General features: G+C 45.7%; 1 protein-coding gene across 1 annotated transcript in view; it reads right to left on the reverse strand.

Annotated features, from left to right (window-relative positions):
* The window catches only part of KIAA1217 (KIAA1217 ortholog), a 325,298-nt gene that overhangs the window by 20,310 nt on the left and 286,037 nt on the right, over positions 1–18,951 (reverse strand). The window contains 4 exon segments of the mRNA XM_021064229.1: positions 1,378–1,792; positions 5,505–5,652; positions 6,318–6,448; positions 12,761–12,936. Coding sequence (XP_020919888.1) covers positions 1,378–1,792; positions 5,505–5,652; positions 6,318–6,448; positions 12,761–12,936 — 870 coding nt within the window.

Consider the following 18,951-nt stretch of genomic DNA (forward strand, 5'->3'; position numbering starts at 1 on the left):
TGTGGCATATGGAGATTCCCAGGCTAGAGGCTGAATTGGAGCTGCAGCTGCCAGCCTACACCAAGCCACAGCAACGCCAGATCTGAGCTGCGTCTGTGACCCACAGCACACAGTTGTGGCAAAGCCAGATCCTTGACCTTCTGAGTGAGGCCAGGGATGGAACCTGCATCCTCATGGATCCTAGTCAGGTTCATTACCATTGAGCCACAACAGGAGCTCCTCTCTATATTGTGTGACCTTGAGATTAGCTTTCTCATTTCTTCTGAGATGTCTACAACAACCTCCCATCCCGCACCCTTAATTTGAGATGCACCACCTCAGTAAGTTCTGCATATTGTTTTCAGATTTTCTGAAGTTGCCATTTTTTTTAAAATCACTGGTCACAGCGCAGTGTTTCCCTGACACCCACACAAAAAACCTCAGCGATCCGGGACTAGTGCGTAAGCTCGCCCAACACAGCTTCCACCCTGTTCTGCCAGCTTTGCCTCCTCTTTCTTCTTGCAGTTAAACAGGTTCACGCAAGGTCCAGCCTTTGCCCCAGGACCCCTCTATCTTAGAATGCCCTCACCACCCTTCTCTGCTTCCCCAGATTCTACTTCATTTTCAAGATCACCGGCAAACCCTCCGCAGGCCTGCGTTCACCAGTGTTAGGTCTGAGGCACTGCGCACTGGCTCAGGAGGGCTGACGGCCACCCTTCTTCCCAAGGGCATGTTCAGTGGTGTCACTTCATAGCTCCAAGTCAGCGATGATAGGAGGATTTTCACCATGGAAACTGGCAAATGCTATAAATTAGGGCTTTCCCATCAGAGAGCTAGTTGTTAAATACTTACGAGCACCCCACTGCCTCGTCTTCTTACAGCTTGGGTGTCTGACCCGTCTCTGAAATCTGATGGCCTTTCTCTTCATCTGGCCATTGAAACCCATTGACAGTTTGAAAAATCTATCATATCTGCATTATATATATATAATATATAATATATATATATTTCTATATTAAATACATGGAGGTTTCCAGGCTAGGGGTCAAATCAGAGCTGCATCTGAGGGCCTACACCACAGCCATAACCACATAGGATCTGAGCTGCATCTGTGACCTAAACCACAACTCACGGCAACACCAGATCCTTGACCCACTGAACAGGGACAGGGATCAAACCCACGTCCTCATGGATATTAGTTGGGTTCGTTACTGCTGAGCCATGATGGGAACGCCCTGAAAAGTTATGTATATTTTTGATAAGAATATATATTTGGTAAAAATACATCTTTGATACATACATGCATTATCTCTACAACCAGACTATACACTCTTGGAGGGAAAGGACCATGACCTTCCCTCCTTCACGGAATTAGGAACAAAGCAAAGAGGACGCTACCTCGATAGACACTGCCCTGTTCTTGGCACTCATGCTGTGGATTTCGTCAATGAACAGGCTCTGCATGGAGGAACCATTCACCGGCATCTGTGGGGACTGAGGAGCTGGTGCCGCCTCCTTTGTGACAGCAGGAGGGCTGGCCGGGTGAGGACCTGTGCCCCCGGGCAAGTGCTGGGCAGGGTTCAGCAGCGCGGAGGAGAGCTGGGACGGCTGGATGACCACAGGAGAGCTCTGAGCGTGGTGAACAGTCAAGGGTACCACTTCTGACTTCACATCACCAGGCACGCCTGCGCCGGGGAGGGGCTGGCCCTCCTCCTGGGTCTTTAGGACTTCTGCAGCTGTGGCCTTTTCCATAGCGACATACTGGGCGGCCTGGGCAGCATCCGTGCCTTTCAAGAGCCCGTCAGTGACATGCCTGGGAGAAACCATGCACAGCAGCATTAGCTAATTTTCTTTCTTTCTTTTTTAAATGAGAGTTGCAATGTTTATTTCAGGTTCTCTCTCTCTCTTTGCCTTTTTTTTTTTTTTTCCATACAGGTGGTATGTGGAAGTTCCTGGGCCAGGGACTGAACCTGGGGCACACAGCAGCAACCAGAGCCACGGTGGTGAGAATGCAGGAACCTCAACCCGCAAGGCCATCAGAGAACTCACAGCATTAGCCATTGAAATAGGTGAACGGCACTTTACTTTTACCGTCTATGTGAGAGCTGTGTCATCCCAAAGCCAGACTAGATTTTGTTGCAAAATTAAGATGTTCTGAAAACGGAGTAGCAGCTTAGAGTTGAGGGTTTCCATAGCAACCTAATCACCTCCCAGTTATCTCTATAGCTGCTTTCTGACTTTTCCCCTCAGGAGATGGTCTCTCTTTCCCTTTCCACTTGCACTGTTGCGTCCAGAATGACACAATTCTGTCACCTTTTGGGTGATGGTGGCATAAAGTGAATGCATGATTCTAACAGGAACTCCTGCATCCAGTTCGGGTTTGGGCAGGTATCAGAGATGCACAGCTTCTTAAATCCCCGTTCTCTCTTCCTGTCCCTGCCACACACCTTGGGAGGGTGGTTTATATTCTAATTTCTTTTCTTTTCTTTCTTTCTTTTTTTTTTGGCGGGGGGGGGAGTGTGGGGGGGCAGGGGGAGATACCTGTGGCATGTGGAAATTCCCAAGCTAGGGGTCAAATCAGAGCTGCAGTTGCCAGCCACAGCCACAGCCACAGCCACACCAAAATCTGAGCTGGGTCTGCAACCTACACCACAGCTCACAGTAACACTGGATCCTTAAGCCACTGGGGGAGGCCAGAGATTGAACCTGCATCTTCATGGAGACTAGTCAGGTTCCTTTCTACAGAGGCACAATGGGAACTCCTCTAGTTTTATTTTTATTTATTTTATTTTATTTTTTGTTTTTTGTCTTTTTAGAGCTGCACCCAAGGTATATGGAGGTTCCCAGGCTAGGGGTCTAATCGGAGCTATTGTTGCCAGCCTATGCCAGAGCCACAGCAATGCCAGATCTGAGCCATGTCTGTGACCTACACCACAGCTCACGGCAACGCCGGATCCTTAACCCACTAAGAGAGGCCAGGGATTGAACCCATGTCCTCATGGATCCTAGTTGGATTCATTTCTGCTGCGCCAAGATGGGAACTTCCAGTTTTATTTTTAAAGTTACTTAACTGGCTTTATCATTCTCACCACTGAGCATTTATGAGACAAAAACTCTTACAACAGTCAAGAAATACAATCCTTTCTTTTTTCTTTTTAAAGATAGAGATAAGACAAATACTGAGCTTCATCTGTGCTGGCTCTAAAAGTTCTTAAAAATTGTTTTTCAGGGAAGAGAAGGGACGGCGGGCAGTGTTCCCTGCCAGCTGCTATCTCTTTAATAAAGGAGGCTTTGCTGCAGGCTTGTGGACAGATGGTCATATTTAGGTGATGAGCTTCATAAAGAATTCTTTGAACAGATTTTTTTTTTTTTGTCTTTTTGCCTTTTTTTTTAGAGCCACTCTCGTGACATATGGAGGTTCCCAGGCTAGGGGTCTAATTGGAGCTGTAGCCACCGGCCTGCACCACAGCCACAGCAACGTGGGATCCAAGCAACGTGGGATCCAAGCCGCGTCTGCAACCTACACCACAGCTCACGGCAACACCGGATCATAACCCACTGAGCAAGGCCAGGGATCAAACCCGCAACCTCATGGTTGCTAGTCGGATTGGTTAACCACTGCGCCACGACGGGAACTCCAAGAATTCTTTGAACAGATTTTTGTCCTAGTGGAAGAAAAAGCCCTCTCCAGCAATTTAAAATGAGTGAACCTATGAGAACACGTACTCCAGGCAGTTTCTTTCTGGACCCAGGCAGATGTAGTCTCTGCGGGGGGAGGCCATTGTTGTTTTATTTCAGATGATTTTGGGGATCCTGAAATTTATGCAGGTGATTATAGAGCACTTTATAGTGTTCGTATCTCAAATGAGGCTCTTTCTGGAGGTCACTGTTACTAGAAAAATCTCACTTGCTCCTTAGGGTTAATAATTCATCTAAAAGTCAAGGGCACATTTAACACATTTCTCCTACAAATTGGATCAAAAGATCAGAGTTAGTGATTACGATTCTCCCAAGAAAGTTTCTCATAGGTTACTTCTGCTCGTGACCTCCTTTCAAATCTGGTCCGAGAGCTAAAGGGTAACATCTCTGTCATTTCCTGGTTCTGTTAAAAAAAAAATATGGAAAATTCAGAATTGCCATTACTGCGATGTGGTTTCTTTGAGGCAGCTATGTCTATTTCCCACAGGGGGAAGGAAGTTTTATAAGGGGAGGGGTCCTTTTGGTCTGGTTTATAATTATATCTTTGACACCCAGCACCAGGGCTGGAACAGACAAAATGTCCAAATATTCCGGACTGCCTGACTGTGAGTCAGAACCAGCAATAACTCTGGCATCAATCATGCCACATCCCAGGCCCTCCTCTGAACTGTGTGGTGAGCCTCCCCAAACCTCTGAGTCTACCCATAATGGAAATAACAGTGCTTACCCTATAGGGTTTTGGGTAGTTTTTTGTTTTTGGTCAGGCCCATGCCATGTGGAAGTTCCCAGGGCAGCATCGACCCTGTGCCACAGCAGTGACAATGCAGAAACCTTAACCACCAGGGAACTCCACCACAGGACTGTCAGTGAGGACTGAATGTGCTAATAATTCGTGTAAAGGGAAAGCACTCACAGATGTAGAAAGAGATCTGTCACTCAAAGACGGAGTCTATCATGGTTCTTCTGCCAGCGCAATTTTTTCCCCCTTTTTTGGCCTCCGCAGGGCATATGGAATTCCCCAGGCAGGGATCAGACCTGAGCTGCAGTTTTGACCTATGCTGCAGCAACACTGGATCCTTAACCCACTGTGCCAGGCTGGGGATTGAACCTGCATCCTGGTGCTGCAGAGATGCCACAATTCCTTTGTGCCACAGTGGGAACTCCCTGACAGCAATTTTTATGTGGGTGTGAAGTTGTGGAGTTTTTTTTTTAAGTAAAATCATGATGGGTTAGTGATTTCTTTCAGTCTTTGCTCCATTGTGTCTCCCTTCGTGGGAAGGCACACCCTCGGTAAGGGTGACTGGCCGGTGCCACCTAAGGAGGTGTGTTTCTCTTTTCTAAGTGGGGCCAACAATCTCTCTTTCAGTAGGTAATTCAAGAAAGGCTCTCTTTATTTCCACTTAGTGCCTTCTCACTGAAGTCCTGTGTGCCCCTGGAGTGAAGGAGGCTGCTAAAATAATTCGACCCATCCTTCAACTTCAAAATGTTATGAAAAATGATTTTTTTAGGATCATTCAAATGATTTTAAAAAAATGTTTACTGTGTTTACTAATTTTAAGCCCTAGGATGTGCCAAAGGCAGCAAGCCTGTGCTGCAGAGTCAGGACCTCAAGCCATATGGCAACAGAATTTTCAACGCTGGCAATACCTTGGGTTGACAGGCAGTGACAACGAAGACTGGTCCCAGGAGCCCCAAAGCTCCACCTCCAACCTTCCTGGGAAGGACTCAGCATGCAGGCCCCGCCCCACTGCAGGCCCCGCCCCGCTGCAGACCCCGCCCCCTGCCCCACAGCCCCGCCCGCCCGCCCCTTGCGAAGCTCAGGTCACCTCCTCAACATGGTCAGGGTGTCCGTCATGCCGCGCACTCTTTGCAGGAGGCTGTCCAGCCTGTGCGGCTCCTCCTTCAGAAACCGCACGGCCTCCACTTCTATACGCAGGATGGCTCGCATCTTGTTTTGTAAGGTTGGAAACTCTCCTGTGGGCCAAGAGCAGCTGGTGAGCTGAAGAAGAAAAAGCCAGAACAGCAAGCCCTCCCCACCCCCCCACCCCCGCACTGCCTCCGGCCCCGCATCCCGACCACCGTGGACAGGGTTGAGAAGCCTGGGGTTCATCTGCCACAGTGAGGCTCACGTATCTTCGGAAGGCGGAGTGGAGTTTAATGTGACCTTGCGCAAGGGCGGGGCCCTCTCTATGCCTCATTTCCTGTCTGTATATTTGGGATAAGTTCAAGCGTCCCTTGGGTTGCGGTTAATGAATTTAGCACAGGGGTCCCGGTGCTTTGTAAGTGCCCAGAAAGAGAAACTTATTAGTATCATGTGTCCTAAATATTACAGCACCCACTAAACTATCGGCTTCAAGACAGGGACACTTATCGTCTTGTCCAGTGATATTTCCACAGTGCCCAGAGCCGTGCCTGGCACGCGTGGGTGTTGGTTGAATAGCTGCACATAGGAGCGTGGTGGAAGCCGGGAGCCCCAAAGCTCCACCCCCAACCTTTCCGGGACACACCCCCTTCCCCTGGCACACGTGGGTATTGGAGGAACAGCTGCACACATGCGTGAATGACTCCTTCACTATTGGACAGAATTTTTTAACAACCCAGGAAACGGGCTTCAGACTTTGTCCAAGAAGGATGCTTACCTTTCAGGGAAGCTACAGCCTCTCCCACTTGGCGCAGGAGAAAAGCCCCATCTTCCACGTCTTTTAGAGTAACCACGCGGCTGGCTGATGCGGAGTCCTTCTTCAGGTCCTCAACGAAGTCCTCCAGGTCGCTGGGGGACAGGCAGACCACAGAGAGAGTGAGCGCTGAGACCTCCAGTAAGGACCCATGCAGGAGCAAAGGGCTCCCCTGGGCCTCGTGGCCTGGCCACCCCTCCGGTACTGGCCTGGCAGCTCCCTCCATTCCCACCGAGGTGGTGGAATCACATGGGAGGGGAGTAGCTTGGTTTGGCTTAGGATAGTCTGTTGAGGTGCAAGGAGGGTACAGGCTTTTCCAGCGCTGTCCATGGGAGGCCCTGGTTGGCTGCCTGGCAGGCAAAGCTGCTGATTTTTGCTCTGCATTTTCAAGGGTGCTGATGCCAACCAAGGAAGGGGTGTGTGCGCTTTGTGATTCGACAGAGGAGAAAGAGAGGGGGAGAAGGAGCAAAACCAGGAGGTGCTCTCTGTCACCCTTCTTGAACTTTGGGGCTGGGCAGGTGTTCTGTTGTGGTGGGCCTGTCCTGTGCATGGTAAGATGTTTAGCAGCACCCCCCGCCTCTACATACCAGAGGTGGGTAGCACCCGCCCCTAACGTGTGACAAACAAGTATGTCGCCAGGCATTGTTAAATGTCTCTGGGGGACAGCAGGGGAACGAACTTGCTCCTGCCTGAGAACCTCTGGTTGACACTGATGGTTCCATCCATCAGTAAGGACTGAGTGTCCTCTCCAGGCTACAAAGAGAGGAAATGAGCACAGACCTGCTTTCTGGGGTGTGTGTGTGTGTGTATACACATACACCCCCACTTAGGGTACTGCCAGTTCCAATAGAACTAAGGTAAGGTGTTCCAGTTCAACAAATAAACACACCAATAAGAACATCCTATCTCCTGGCACATTAATAACCCCACTCTGAACATTGCGCCTGTAAATTTGACAACTGAAACATCATTCATAAAGAAACGGGAAAAGAACTTTTTTTTTTTTTGCTTTTTAGGGCCACAACCATGGCATATGGAGGTTCTCAGGCTAGGGGTCAATTTGGAGCTACAGCTGCCAGCCTACACCACAGCCACAGCAACGTGGGATCTGAGCCATGTCTGCGCCCAACACCACAGCTCATGGCAACCGCAGATCCTCGACCCCAGGGAGCGAGGCCATGGATTGAATCTGCATCCTCATGGATACTAGTCCCATTCCTTTCTGCTGTGCCACAGTGGGAACTCCCGGGACAAAAACTTTGATTTGAAGAGCCACTAGGTGGCAGTAAGCGATCAGCTATGCCGCCACTGGCGCTCTGAGCATGAAATGGGCTGAGAAAAGTACAACCAGTTATAAGATAAATAAGAACTAGGGATGTACTGTACAATGTGACAAATATAATTAACTCTGTTGTATGTTAAATATGAGTGTTCTTACGAGTAAATCCTAAGAGTTCTCATCACAAGGAAAAATATTTTTTTCCACTTCTTTAATTTTCTATCTATATGACATGATGGATGTTCACTAAATTTACGGTAGCAATAATTTCGTGATGTGTCTAAGTCAAATTATTATGCTGTACTTAAACTTGTACAGTGCTGTATGTCAATTACATCTCAATAAAATTGGAAGAAAAAGAGAAAGAAAGGCACCACGGATACCAGGAAGATGACCCCGCCCAGCAGGTGGAGAAGTGGATGGAGCAATGGGTGGCATGGCAGCTGCAGGAGAGGTTTAGGCAGGATGGATGTCATGTATCCAACAAGAGTAACAGGCAAACAACAAATTCACCTACCTCTGAGGAGAGGGATAGAGGGTTTGATGATGTCTTTGATTCTGTTATGGACCAAAGTTGCCCATGACCCCTTCCCGTGAGATGCTGTGATGTCAAGACCAAAAGGCAAAGACTCATCTGTCCTCATCTGCAAACCATGGAGAGGCTCCCTGCCCAGAGGGAATTTCCCAAGTCTACTGCATCCCCTCGCTGGAAAGAAGGTGCGCTCTCTATCATAAGAGCCCAAATATGGTACCTCTGTGGGGAAAAGTTCTTTTCATGACCAAACAGAATCGTTTTACTATGTAGACTGGACACATTGTCCAGTCCTTCCAAGCTTGGATGGGAGAGCTAAGACTCATATGTTATCGTGGTTCCATTAACAACACACAAGCCTGCCAAGTTGCAATGAATACGCCAAGGAGCTGTCACCTGACCCAAAATCAGTCCGCCTAAAATTCTCTTTTAATCTCTTCTCCACAATGTGCCTCTTGGATTTCATAACCCTGCCCTCAGGAGAACTGTAAATGTCAAAGCTTTTAGTTTGTTGCTCATGGAACATTCAGAAATGTGTATGGGTATTCCTGTGTGCACAATGTCACTTCTATTTGTATATTTATGGTGTCTATTTATAGACATAGCATTCAGATGGAATACATTCATCCAAAATGTGATCAAAGAGGCCATGGAGCTAAAATGAGGTCTGAGAATACATTTTCAACATCTTAGTCATCAATAGGACTTTCGAGATGTAAACTTTGCTCCCAAGAGTCTTAGATGTTTATAGATGCTATGGTTTATAGGTAAATCCATTCCACTCATTGAAGTACTTTCCATGCTACTTTGGAAAGCAGCATTCATTTATTGAAATAGATTTTGTCTGTTATTAGAAGCCCAACTATTACATCCTAGGTATCCACCTACCAAAGAGAAATCATCTTGATCTAATTTCTCTCCATAGTTGTAGTCCCAAATTTCTCTGCCATCTGAATGGCTCACCAGCAACTTCCATTATTCCCAAGAGAAATTAGTTTTGTGTGTGTGTAAGGAGAGGAACAGGGAGAGGAGGAGGGGGATGGGGAACGGGGATATGTGACTGAATGTTTTCCTAACGTTTCTTTTCTTCCTTCCTTCTTCCTTCCTTCCTTCCTTCCTTCCTTCTTCTTCTTCCTTCCTTCCTTCCTTTCTTTTTTGGCTACCCCTGCAGCATGCAGAAGCTCCTGGGCCAGGGACTGAACTCACACCACAGCTGTAACCACAGCCACAGCAGAGACAACACCAGAGCCTTAACCCACTGAGCCACAAGGGAACTCCTTCCTAACATACCAGAGTTGAAATTTGAAGTGTCTTTTATAACCTGCTCTTTCTCATCACTCTGATCCACTGCATTAGTCCATCATGTATTTGGTTCATTTTCCCATTCCTATTTCTACTGCTTGATTTGGGCCTGACTGGATTTTGTCTGGACTGTTATCATTGCTTCCAGTATGCGTTCCTAGATTCCAATCTCTCTCTGCCCCAGGCAGTCCTGCACATGCTTGCATCTGAAATACAGCTCTGATTTCCTACTTCCTTGATCAAAAAAAGATCCAGGGACCTCCTCACCAGACCAGACAGGAATTCTCAAATGAGAAGATGCTTTTGAACCTCGCCTGCACCTTTGTAAGACACACATTCCTAAGTTCCATCCAGAGAAATACTGAATCTGGGCACTGGATCCAGGAACATGCACAAAAAGCCAGAAATCCAGGCTTCTATTGCGTGATCTTCCAATCTCGGTAAACACAGGCCAAGCAGATTATCAAGCTGGAGTGAGTTTGATCTAAATATGGGCTGGCACCATGCAAACAGGAATGGCCCAACCCAAGCAGCAGACGTGGTTAGTATCCTGCACTCAACTCTCCCGCCCAACTGGTCTATGCCCGATGTCCTGAAGGTCCCTGGTCCTGAAACAGTGGTCCTTGGGTTCTTCTGCCTGGGAGGCCCCCCTCTCTAGCCTCCACTGATGAAAATCCCATCTGGCGTAATGGCCATCTCAGTTCAGTTTAGCAAACCATTTGTAAGGCTCTACTGTGCATAGGGTACACCCTTGGCCTGGGGGCCTGTGAAGCAAGGCAGAACTCAGGGTGAGCCTTCCTGAACCCTGGGGCTCGAAGCAATTTCTCCTCTGTGTAGGTGCAGTCGACCCCTGGAAATTACCTGTTTTGTGCTCTCACGTACTCCTATGTTTTGCGTGGCCAGATTGAACTTCAGGTGCCCGCTGCACATCTTATGGTGTGACTGACCCACAGAGCCAACCATGTCAAGTCTTCTCAAGACGTATTTGTTCCACTCCCCGTCCTAACTCAGTCCTATGCTCAGCTACTAGTCTCAGGATATTATTGAGATTAGAGATGCTTTTTCTAGGTCGGAAGCAAGAGTTCAATCTCAGCTAACTCATAAATACCATTTTAAAGGAAGGACATTTGCTTTTTCATAATTCAACTGGAAATTCTATAAAAATACCAAAAGGCCACATTTTAATTTACCACATCATCATCATTGTTATGATTTTTATTATTGGCTGAGCCCGGGCCAGGAACAGAACCGAGCAACAGCAGTGACCCAAGATGCTGCAGTAACAGCAATGGATCATTAACCTACTGCGCTGCAAGAGGAGTGCGAAAGGCTACATATTTAAAAGAAGTTTTCAAGAAGAACATTGAGACCTAGCGATACACAATTGGGCTGTCACAGAAACATTCTGGACAAATAATAGTCTTATTAGCTCATGGTTGGCCATTAACTGCCTATAAATGCATGAGCTAAATACAAATTTAGAGGCTTTTTTTGAGATCTTGATGAACAGTGGTCAAATTTAATTCTTTAAGAAAATAATAACCCCAATTGATTTTTTTCTTTAGACTGCTACTGAGAGGAACATTCTAATTTCATTGTATTATTTATTTTGGGGCACAGTGTGCAGTGGCTTGATGTGGGATCTCAATTCCCAGACCAGGAACTGAACTTAAGCTGCAGTGGTGAAAGCACCAAATCCTAACCACTAGGCCACCAGGGAACTCTTGGAACATTCTAATTTTAATCAGACACATTGGGTTGGCATCTGAGGTGACAAACTATAGCTCAAATATCAAGGAGGTGATAGATCACAAAACTCGCCATCATGTAGCTCCTGGTGATTCTGGTCATGAAAAGAATTTGAAAGGTTTGTTTCCTTACAATCCCATTTTGGGGGCGTTCCAAGAATCCAGGAAATTACCTATATATGATGGAAAACGACTCAGCCATAGAAAAGAATGAAAGTTGGCCATTTGCAGCCACAAGGATGGACCTGGAGGGCATTATGCTAAGTGGAATAACTCAGACAGAGAAAGACAAATACTGTCTGATACCACTTATATGTAGAATCTAAAAAATATAACCAACTAGTGATTATAACAAAAAAGGAGCAAGAAGCAGACTTGCAGATACAGAGAACAAACTAGAGGTTACCAGTGGGGGGGGGCAGCATAGGGATGAGGGAGTGGGCGGGAGAAACTATTGGGTGTAAGATTGGCTCAAGGATTATTGTACAACGCGGGGGGGAATAGAGCCAATGTTTTATCATAACTGAAAATGGAGTGTCACTTTTAAAAACTGGATAAAGCAGTTCCCGTCTGGCGCAGTGGTTAACGAATCCGACTAGGAACCATGAGGTTGTGGGTTCAGTCCCTGCCCTTGCTCAGTGGGTTAACCATCTGGCGTTGCCGTGAGCTGTGGTGTAGGTTGCAGACGCGGCTCGGATCCTGTGTTGCTGTGGCTCTGGCATAGGCCGGAGGCTACAGCTCCGATTTGACCCCTAGCCTGGGAACCTCCATATGCCGGGAGCGGCCCTAGAAATGGCAAAAAGACAAAAAACAAACAAACAAACAAAAAAACTGGATAAAAAATAAAATGTTTAACTAATTAAAAAATGGCTTTGTGAAACTCAAAAAATAAAAGAGAGAGAATTACTACCACTAGAAGAACCCAATGACTATTCATTATACTAAAAGGTGAAACTGTTCTATGATAAATCTTCATTGCTTAACAAAACATACATTAATACAAAAGATGGGCCTGCCCCAGTGACTGGGGAGTCATAAACTTTCGCTCATTTCAATAGTGGGACTTGATAGATGCTTTCACTAAGAACCTCAGAGAAGATGGGTAAGATCCTAGGAAGCATCCTTCATTCCAGATCAGACATACTTCACATTTAAATTCTTTTTTTCATGATTTTAACTACGGTTGAGTAAGAGGGGGATAATTTTAGCACCACTAAAATTTTGGTTATTAGTTTTAATTTACTGAGCTGAAACAAGACTTCCCATTTATCACCGGGCTGTGCCATTGGCTCCTTTAAGCGTTCTGCATTGCCAAGCTCTATAGGACTGGGTGATGCTCCAGCTTTGAAAGCGACTGGCTCAGATCCTGAGGACTGTTTAATTTCCAGAGTCTGGATGGAGGGGCCACTGGCTAAGGGTCCATATAACCCAAACCAGCAGAACTCTAACTGTACGTGGTAGGCACCCCATGAAGAAAGAGGGTGAGAACAGACTGGTTTACTCTTCAGGTGAAACAGCTAAGCCTGCAACAAAGGACCCAACTCACCACAGCTTCCTGACAATCTTTTCCTCTTCCTGCAGGTATTTCTGTCTGTCCTGCTCCACCAGGACCCGCTGTCGCTGCACAGGATCCTCCAGTCTCTTCATTGTTTCGATCACTTTGCTGCTGATTTCCAGCTCAGCCTTCCTCATCATCGCCCTCAGCAGCTCCTGGTTCTGCAGCTGTTGGACAAAAGAAATCAGGCTCCATTGCCTCTCCTCGGCTGAGCCGGAGGTACTGGAGCGCCAGGCAATCTTTGGGAATAAGTTTGGATGAACAGCCTGGCAGCTGAGTCTTCGTTTCAACGAGAAAGGGAAGGAAGCCCGGGTCTATGCACATTCCTTATCTCTAAGGGTGGGGATTCACTTCCCTGACCAGGGCCATTCTGAAAATTAAATGAGATACTGTTTGCTATAGAAAGGTACTCAACCAGTGTTGATTTGACTACAGACTAGTTGGGCATGAGTTAAAAGAGACTCTGTCCCTCGTGTTCATGGGTCCATGTCCCAAATACCACGTAATCACAGACCATCAAAACACAGTACAGGGTGTTGATGGCGGCAGTGATAATTTCCCGCTGAGCCCAAGGCTCCTGGCAATTAACCAATTTCCTTGGATTACAAGGAGGCTGCTTGCGTATGTAAGACTGCAATTTCCATATAACTTTCCATGTAGTTTCCAGAGCCCTCTTGTTTCTCACTCCAGGGTATAGGAGGTGAGTCTGAATGAAGGCTTCACAAGAATCTAGCCAAACACTTGAGTCCTGTTTCCAAGAAGGTGTTAAGTACTTCGCTGGGGGCAGGACAATTTTCTGACAGCACATACATCAAGTGAATTCACTTGAGCAGCCTCAAAACCAGAAATTATATTATACCTATTATATCTACAGTTCCCCTGAAATTTCAACCGGCCGTTATTGTTTCTTTTGTTTTCTGGTTTCGTGGGTTGTGTATCAGCTATAGGAGTGAAGGCGTCTTGGTCAACTGTCCATTTTCTGTGTAAATGGAGGAGAAATGCCATGTGACTGTGTTCCCACCCACTTGAAACCTCACGATGGCTTCCCTTGTCTCCAAATAACGAGAACACATTTCAGCATGAGCCCCAAGCAGAACCACCATCATGTTCCAACATCAATGCGGCTCCAGGATTGCCTGACCACCTGGAGAGAGACTGTCTAGGTTCTTTTCCTAGTTTTACCTCTCAGTAGCTGTGTGATCGTGAGCATGTTATTAACCTCTCACGTCTCTCCATAAAAAGGGATAGTAATAGTACCTATCTGATAGCCTGGTAATGGAGATTCAGTGAGGCAATAAAGTGCTAACAACAGAGCCTGGCACGCACCTAGGTCTCAGTGCCTATGAGCTATTGTTATCGGGAAGCATGGCCCTGGGGGTGGGGCTTGTGGTTTTGCCTGGGAGGGAACTAAAGAAAAATGTGTCAGTCTTGGGTTACCGTCTCCATATGACTCATGACCATGCTTTCACACTGTTCTTGCTAATAGCCTCTTTTTATTGAGGTCCTACAGTCACTCAGTATACTGCTGAAAGGCAACACGTTTGGAGACAATGCACCCACGACAGCCTCCTCCCATCTGCAGCTGCAGCTCGGCATGGGGTAGGGTGTGGGGCATGGGGTGGTCTGGCCCTTTCCCACATTGCTGTCCTCCTGGCACTGTATGCAGCCAGAGTTCTTTCTGCTATAGCCACATCCTTTCGGTTCTTCTGGCTGGCCCACCTCCTTTCTGCCACAGGGACTTTGCATGTGCTCTTCCCTCTACCCACCTGGTTAATTTCTGCTCTCCACAGAGCTTCCAGGACACAGAGCCTGGCATATAGCAGGCATCCAATAAATACTTGTTGAATGCATGAATTGAGTCAGGCAATAAAGTTGGTAATAACAGACAATGGAGAATCCCAAATTCTTTCTTAGATGGCAGAAATACAGGATGACCCATGGGCTCAGCTATGCCTTGAGCTCAGTGCTAATGGCCTGACTTGCTCTGACTACAGTTGTTACACACACACAGCACCACTAGCTGTTGTCAAAATGGTACGCTCAAATTCAATACCATATGCCAGATCCCACAGACCTACTTCCTTTGAGGGTTGGGGATGAATGGGTATGTAAAGGATAAATAAGTAGACAGTTAAATGTGTTTCAAAGTGACTGATGCCTAGGTCTCTCCCTGAGAGATCCTGATTTAACTGGCCTCGGATGCTGCTTTGGCATTCATTAGTTTTTCAACCTCCCCAGATGACTTTGATGCATCACCAAAGATAAGCATGGTGGTCTAAGAAAAGGGCTCTTGAATGGATAGATGAGCTGTGTGGCACAGCCCTCTGCACCTCCTCAAATCTCACAGTCAAGCTCCAATCAAGTCATGGTCCCTTCAGCAGTGGGTATTGACAGTGCCTATCAAGCTGGAAATTATTGCTAAAATACTTCAAATTCTTAAAATGGAAATTTGAAAGGGGAAAAGTGAGGGCCTGAGAAGTTAGGTGACTTGTTTAGAGCACATCAGCAGGTACAGGGCCGACTCGGCATGAGAACCAGGTCTTCTGAATTCAACCTAGTAGTTTTCCAATCACTGTCTGTGAGATAGAGAGTACTACATAACAATGTCTGTTTTATACCCAGCCACAAGCATACTTCCTGGCACATAGTAGGTACCCAATACATGTCTGCTATGTGAATGACAATACAGCTGACCCTTGGAAAATAATGTGGGGGTTAGGGATGCCTAACCTCTACACAGTCAAAAATGGGTATAACTTTACAGCTGGCCCTCCATGTTTGTGGTTCCGTATCCACGGAGTCAATCACCCGTGGATCATATGTACAACATTTCTGAGAAGTCTAAGGACATATCAGAAGAACACAACTGTGTGCAATATTCAAATTCTTCAACTGGTAACAGGGTCAGATCACATTCAAATTATTCTACTCAAAAGGGAGGGGAAGAGAGACTTGCCTGGAGTTCTAGTCTGTACGATTCTCCTTCCCAGAAAGAGGGGCTTACTGGAGGGAGCAAGAGAGACCAAACAGGGAATTTTCCATAGCACACTGGCTGGCACATGGGCAACAATGAGTTAACATGAAGAAATAAAGACGTGCATAGGTTCTCTTTCCACTGTCCCCTGATCCTTCATCGTTCCTGCCTGGAGTTTTTGCTACTGTCTCTAAGGACTTCCTCCTGGCATAGGTAAAATGCAGTGCTGAAGGCAGAACGTGGCTCAACATCTCTCACTAAATGCTTCAAGTAAATTAGTCACCAGCACTTCAAATCATTACACTTATTTTTGCTTAGCAGGGATTCTAAATTTCAATTAATTTAAACTCTATCTTTGCAAACAATAAAACATACCCATTTTAAGCGCACAGGTCAATGAGCTTTGACAAACGTATACATCAATGAAAGCACCCCTAAGAAGGTAGACAACATTTGTTCTCACCCTAGAAAATTCCTTCATGACATTGCATTCAATCTCTCCACCCCTGGCTCAAAGAAACCACCAATCTGCTTTCTGTCCCTCTAGATTAGTTCTTCCGGTTCTAAAATGTCATAAAAATGGAATTGTACAATATGAAATTTTTTATGTCTGGCTTCTTTCCTTCAGCATACTGTTTCTGAGATCCAGTCATGCTGTTGGGAGTTTCAGTAGTTCATTATTTTTCATGTTGAATGGTATTCTATTGGATGGATATAGTACATGGTATATAATAACAGTTTTATGTTTTTGCCTTTTGACTTGATTCTGGTCATCTTGCTTACTTTTACTTATTTCTGGAGGTATCTTTTGTGTGTGTGTGTGTGTGTGTCTTTGCCTTTTCTAGGCCGCTCCCAAGGCATATGGAGGTTCCCAGGCCAGGGGTCCAATCGGAGCTGTAGCCGCCGGTCTATGCCAGAGCCACAGCAATGCGGGATCCAAGCCGCATCTGCAACCTACACCACAGCTCACAGCAATGCCGGAACCTTAACCCACTGAGCAAGGCCAGGGATCGAACCCGCAACCTCATGGTTCCTAGTCGGATTCGTTAACCACTGCACCACGACGGGAACTCCTGGAGGCATCTTTTTGACTTGATATGTACACAATCATGATTGGGAAGTCACTTGTGAGTAATGCCAATTGTACTTTTAGCTTTTCCATCTGTATGCCTTTTTTTCTTTTTCTAGCTTACTGCACCTGCTAGGATATTCAGTACAGAGTAAATATTGAGAAGTGAGAGAAGGCTTCTTTGGCTTTGGTCCTGATTTTACGGAGAATATGGTACTGTTTCACCATTAACTATAATGTTTTCTGTAGGATTTTCAGACATCCTTTATCAGCTTAAGGAAGCTTCCTTCTATTCTGAAAGCGCTGACTGTTTTCATCATCAGTATTGAATTTTGTCATGTTTTTTCTGCATTTAGTGAAATGATATGATTTTGCTCCTTTATTCTGCTAAAAGGTCAAATACATTGATTCATTTTTTTTTTCATGTTAAAATAATCTTGGACTCCTGGGATAAAATCCAGAATAATATATTATCCTTTTTTATACATTGCTGGATTCAACTGTCTAATATTTTGTTAAAGATTTGTCACATATATTTTCATGAGGCATATTGGTCTGCGGTTTTCCTTATAATATCTTTGACTGGTTTTGCTCTTAGTGTAATGCTGCCTTCATAAAATGAGTTGGGAAATGTTCTCTATTTTCTGAAGGAATTTTTTTCCTTTCAGTGCTTTAAAGAGTTATTCCATTGTTTTTTAACTTTTGTCTCTGAGAAGTCAGTGTTAATTCTTATGTAAGTTTGTGTGTCCCCCACTCCCTCCCTGGCTGCTTTCAAGATGTATCTCTCTCTCTTTTTTTTTTTTTTTTTTTTTTTTTTTGTCTTTTTGCTATTTCTAGGGCTGCTCCCACGGCATATGGAGGTTCCCAGGCTAGGGGTCCAATCGGAGCTGTAGCTGCCAGCCTATGCCAGAGCCACAGCAACGCGGGATCCGAGCCGCGTCTGCAACCTACACCACAGCTCACGGCAACACTGGATCGTTAACCCACTGAGCAAGGGCAGGGATCGAACCCGCAATCTCATGGTTCCTAGTTGGATTCGTTAACCACTGCGCCACCACGGGAACTCCAAGATGTATCTCTTTATTCTTGGTTTCTAGCAATTTGCCACACACTTTGGTGTGGTTACATTTGTGCTTATCCTTCAGGGAGCTTATTGAGTTTTTTGGTCTGAGGATTTATAGCTTTCATCAAATTTGGAAAATTTTCAGGCATTAGTCCTTCTAGTAATTTTCTCTTCCTCCTTGACCATTTAATATTGTTCTTAAATCATTAAGTTTCAGTTCATTTTCTTCAGCCTTTTTCTTCTCTATCCTTCAGTTTAGACTCTTCCATTGCTATGTTTTCAAGCTGACTGATATTTTGTTTCAGTAGTGACTAATCTTTTAAGCCTGTCCAGATACTGTGTTTTTCAGCTTCTGAAGTTCCACTTAGAAATTTTTTTATCTTCTACCTTTTTTTTTTTTTTTTTTCTTTTTAGGGCCTTACCCACGGCACAGGCTAGGGGTCGAATAGGAGCTACAGCTGCCAGCCTACATCGCAGCTCACAGCAATGCTGGATCCTTAACCCACTGAGCAAGGCCAGGGATCGAACCCATGTCCTCATGGATGCTAGTCAGATTCGTTTCTGCTGAGCCACGATGGGAACTCCATTTTATCTTCTATTTTTGTTCATGTTTTCTTTTGAATCCTTGAGAATAATTATCAGAGCTGTTTCAAAGTCCACGGCTGATGATTTCATTACCCCTGTCATTTCTGATTGGTTTCCACTGACTGATTTTTCTTATGACATGGGTCACACATTTCAGCCATCAATACATGTCCAGAAGCTTTTGGTTGGGTGCTGGACATGGAGTTCTGGATTTTGTTCTTTTCCTTTACAGATGTTGGACTTTCTTTGGCAGACAGTCTAGTTCTTTGTGGATCACTCTTGTTCGTGCAGAAGGTCTCTGGCCAGGGCTTGAACCTATGCCAGAGCAGTAACCTGAGCCACAGCAGTGACCACGCTGGATCCTTAACCCACTGAGCCACCAGGGAACTCCTCACTTTTGTTCTTTTGAAGTTTGTGTTTAAGCTTTGTCAGGGTGAACCCAGGGTAGCTTTTACTCTAGGGCTGGTTTAGTCCTAAGATTGAATCATGGC

The sequence above is a fragment of the Sus scrofa genome, chromosome 10 (assembly GCF_000003025.6).
Source record: "Sus scrofa isolate TJ Tabasco breed Duroc chromosome 10, Sscrofa11.1, whole genome shotgun sequence".
Lineage (NCBI taxonomy): Eukaryota > Metazoa > Chordata > Mammalia > Artiodactyla > Suidae > Sus > Sus scrofa.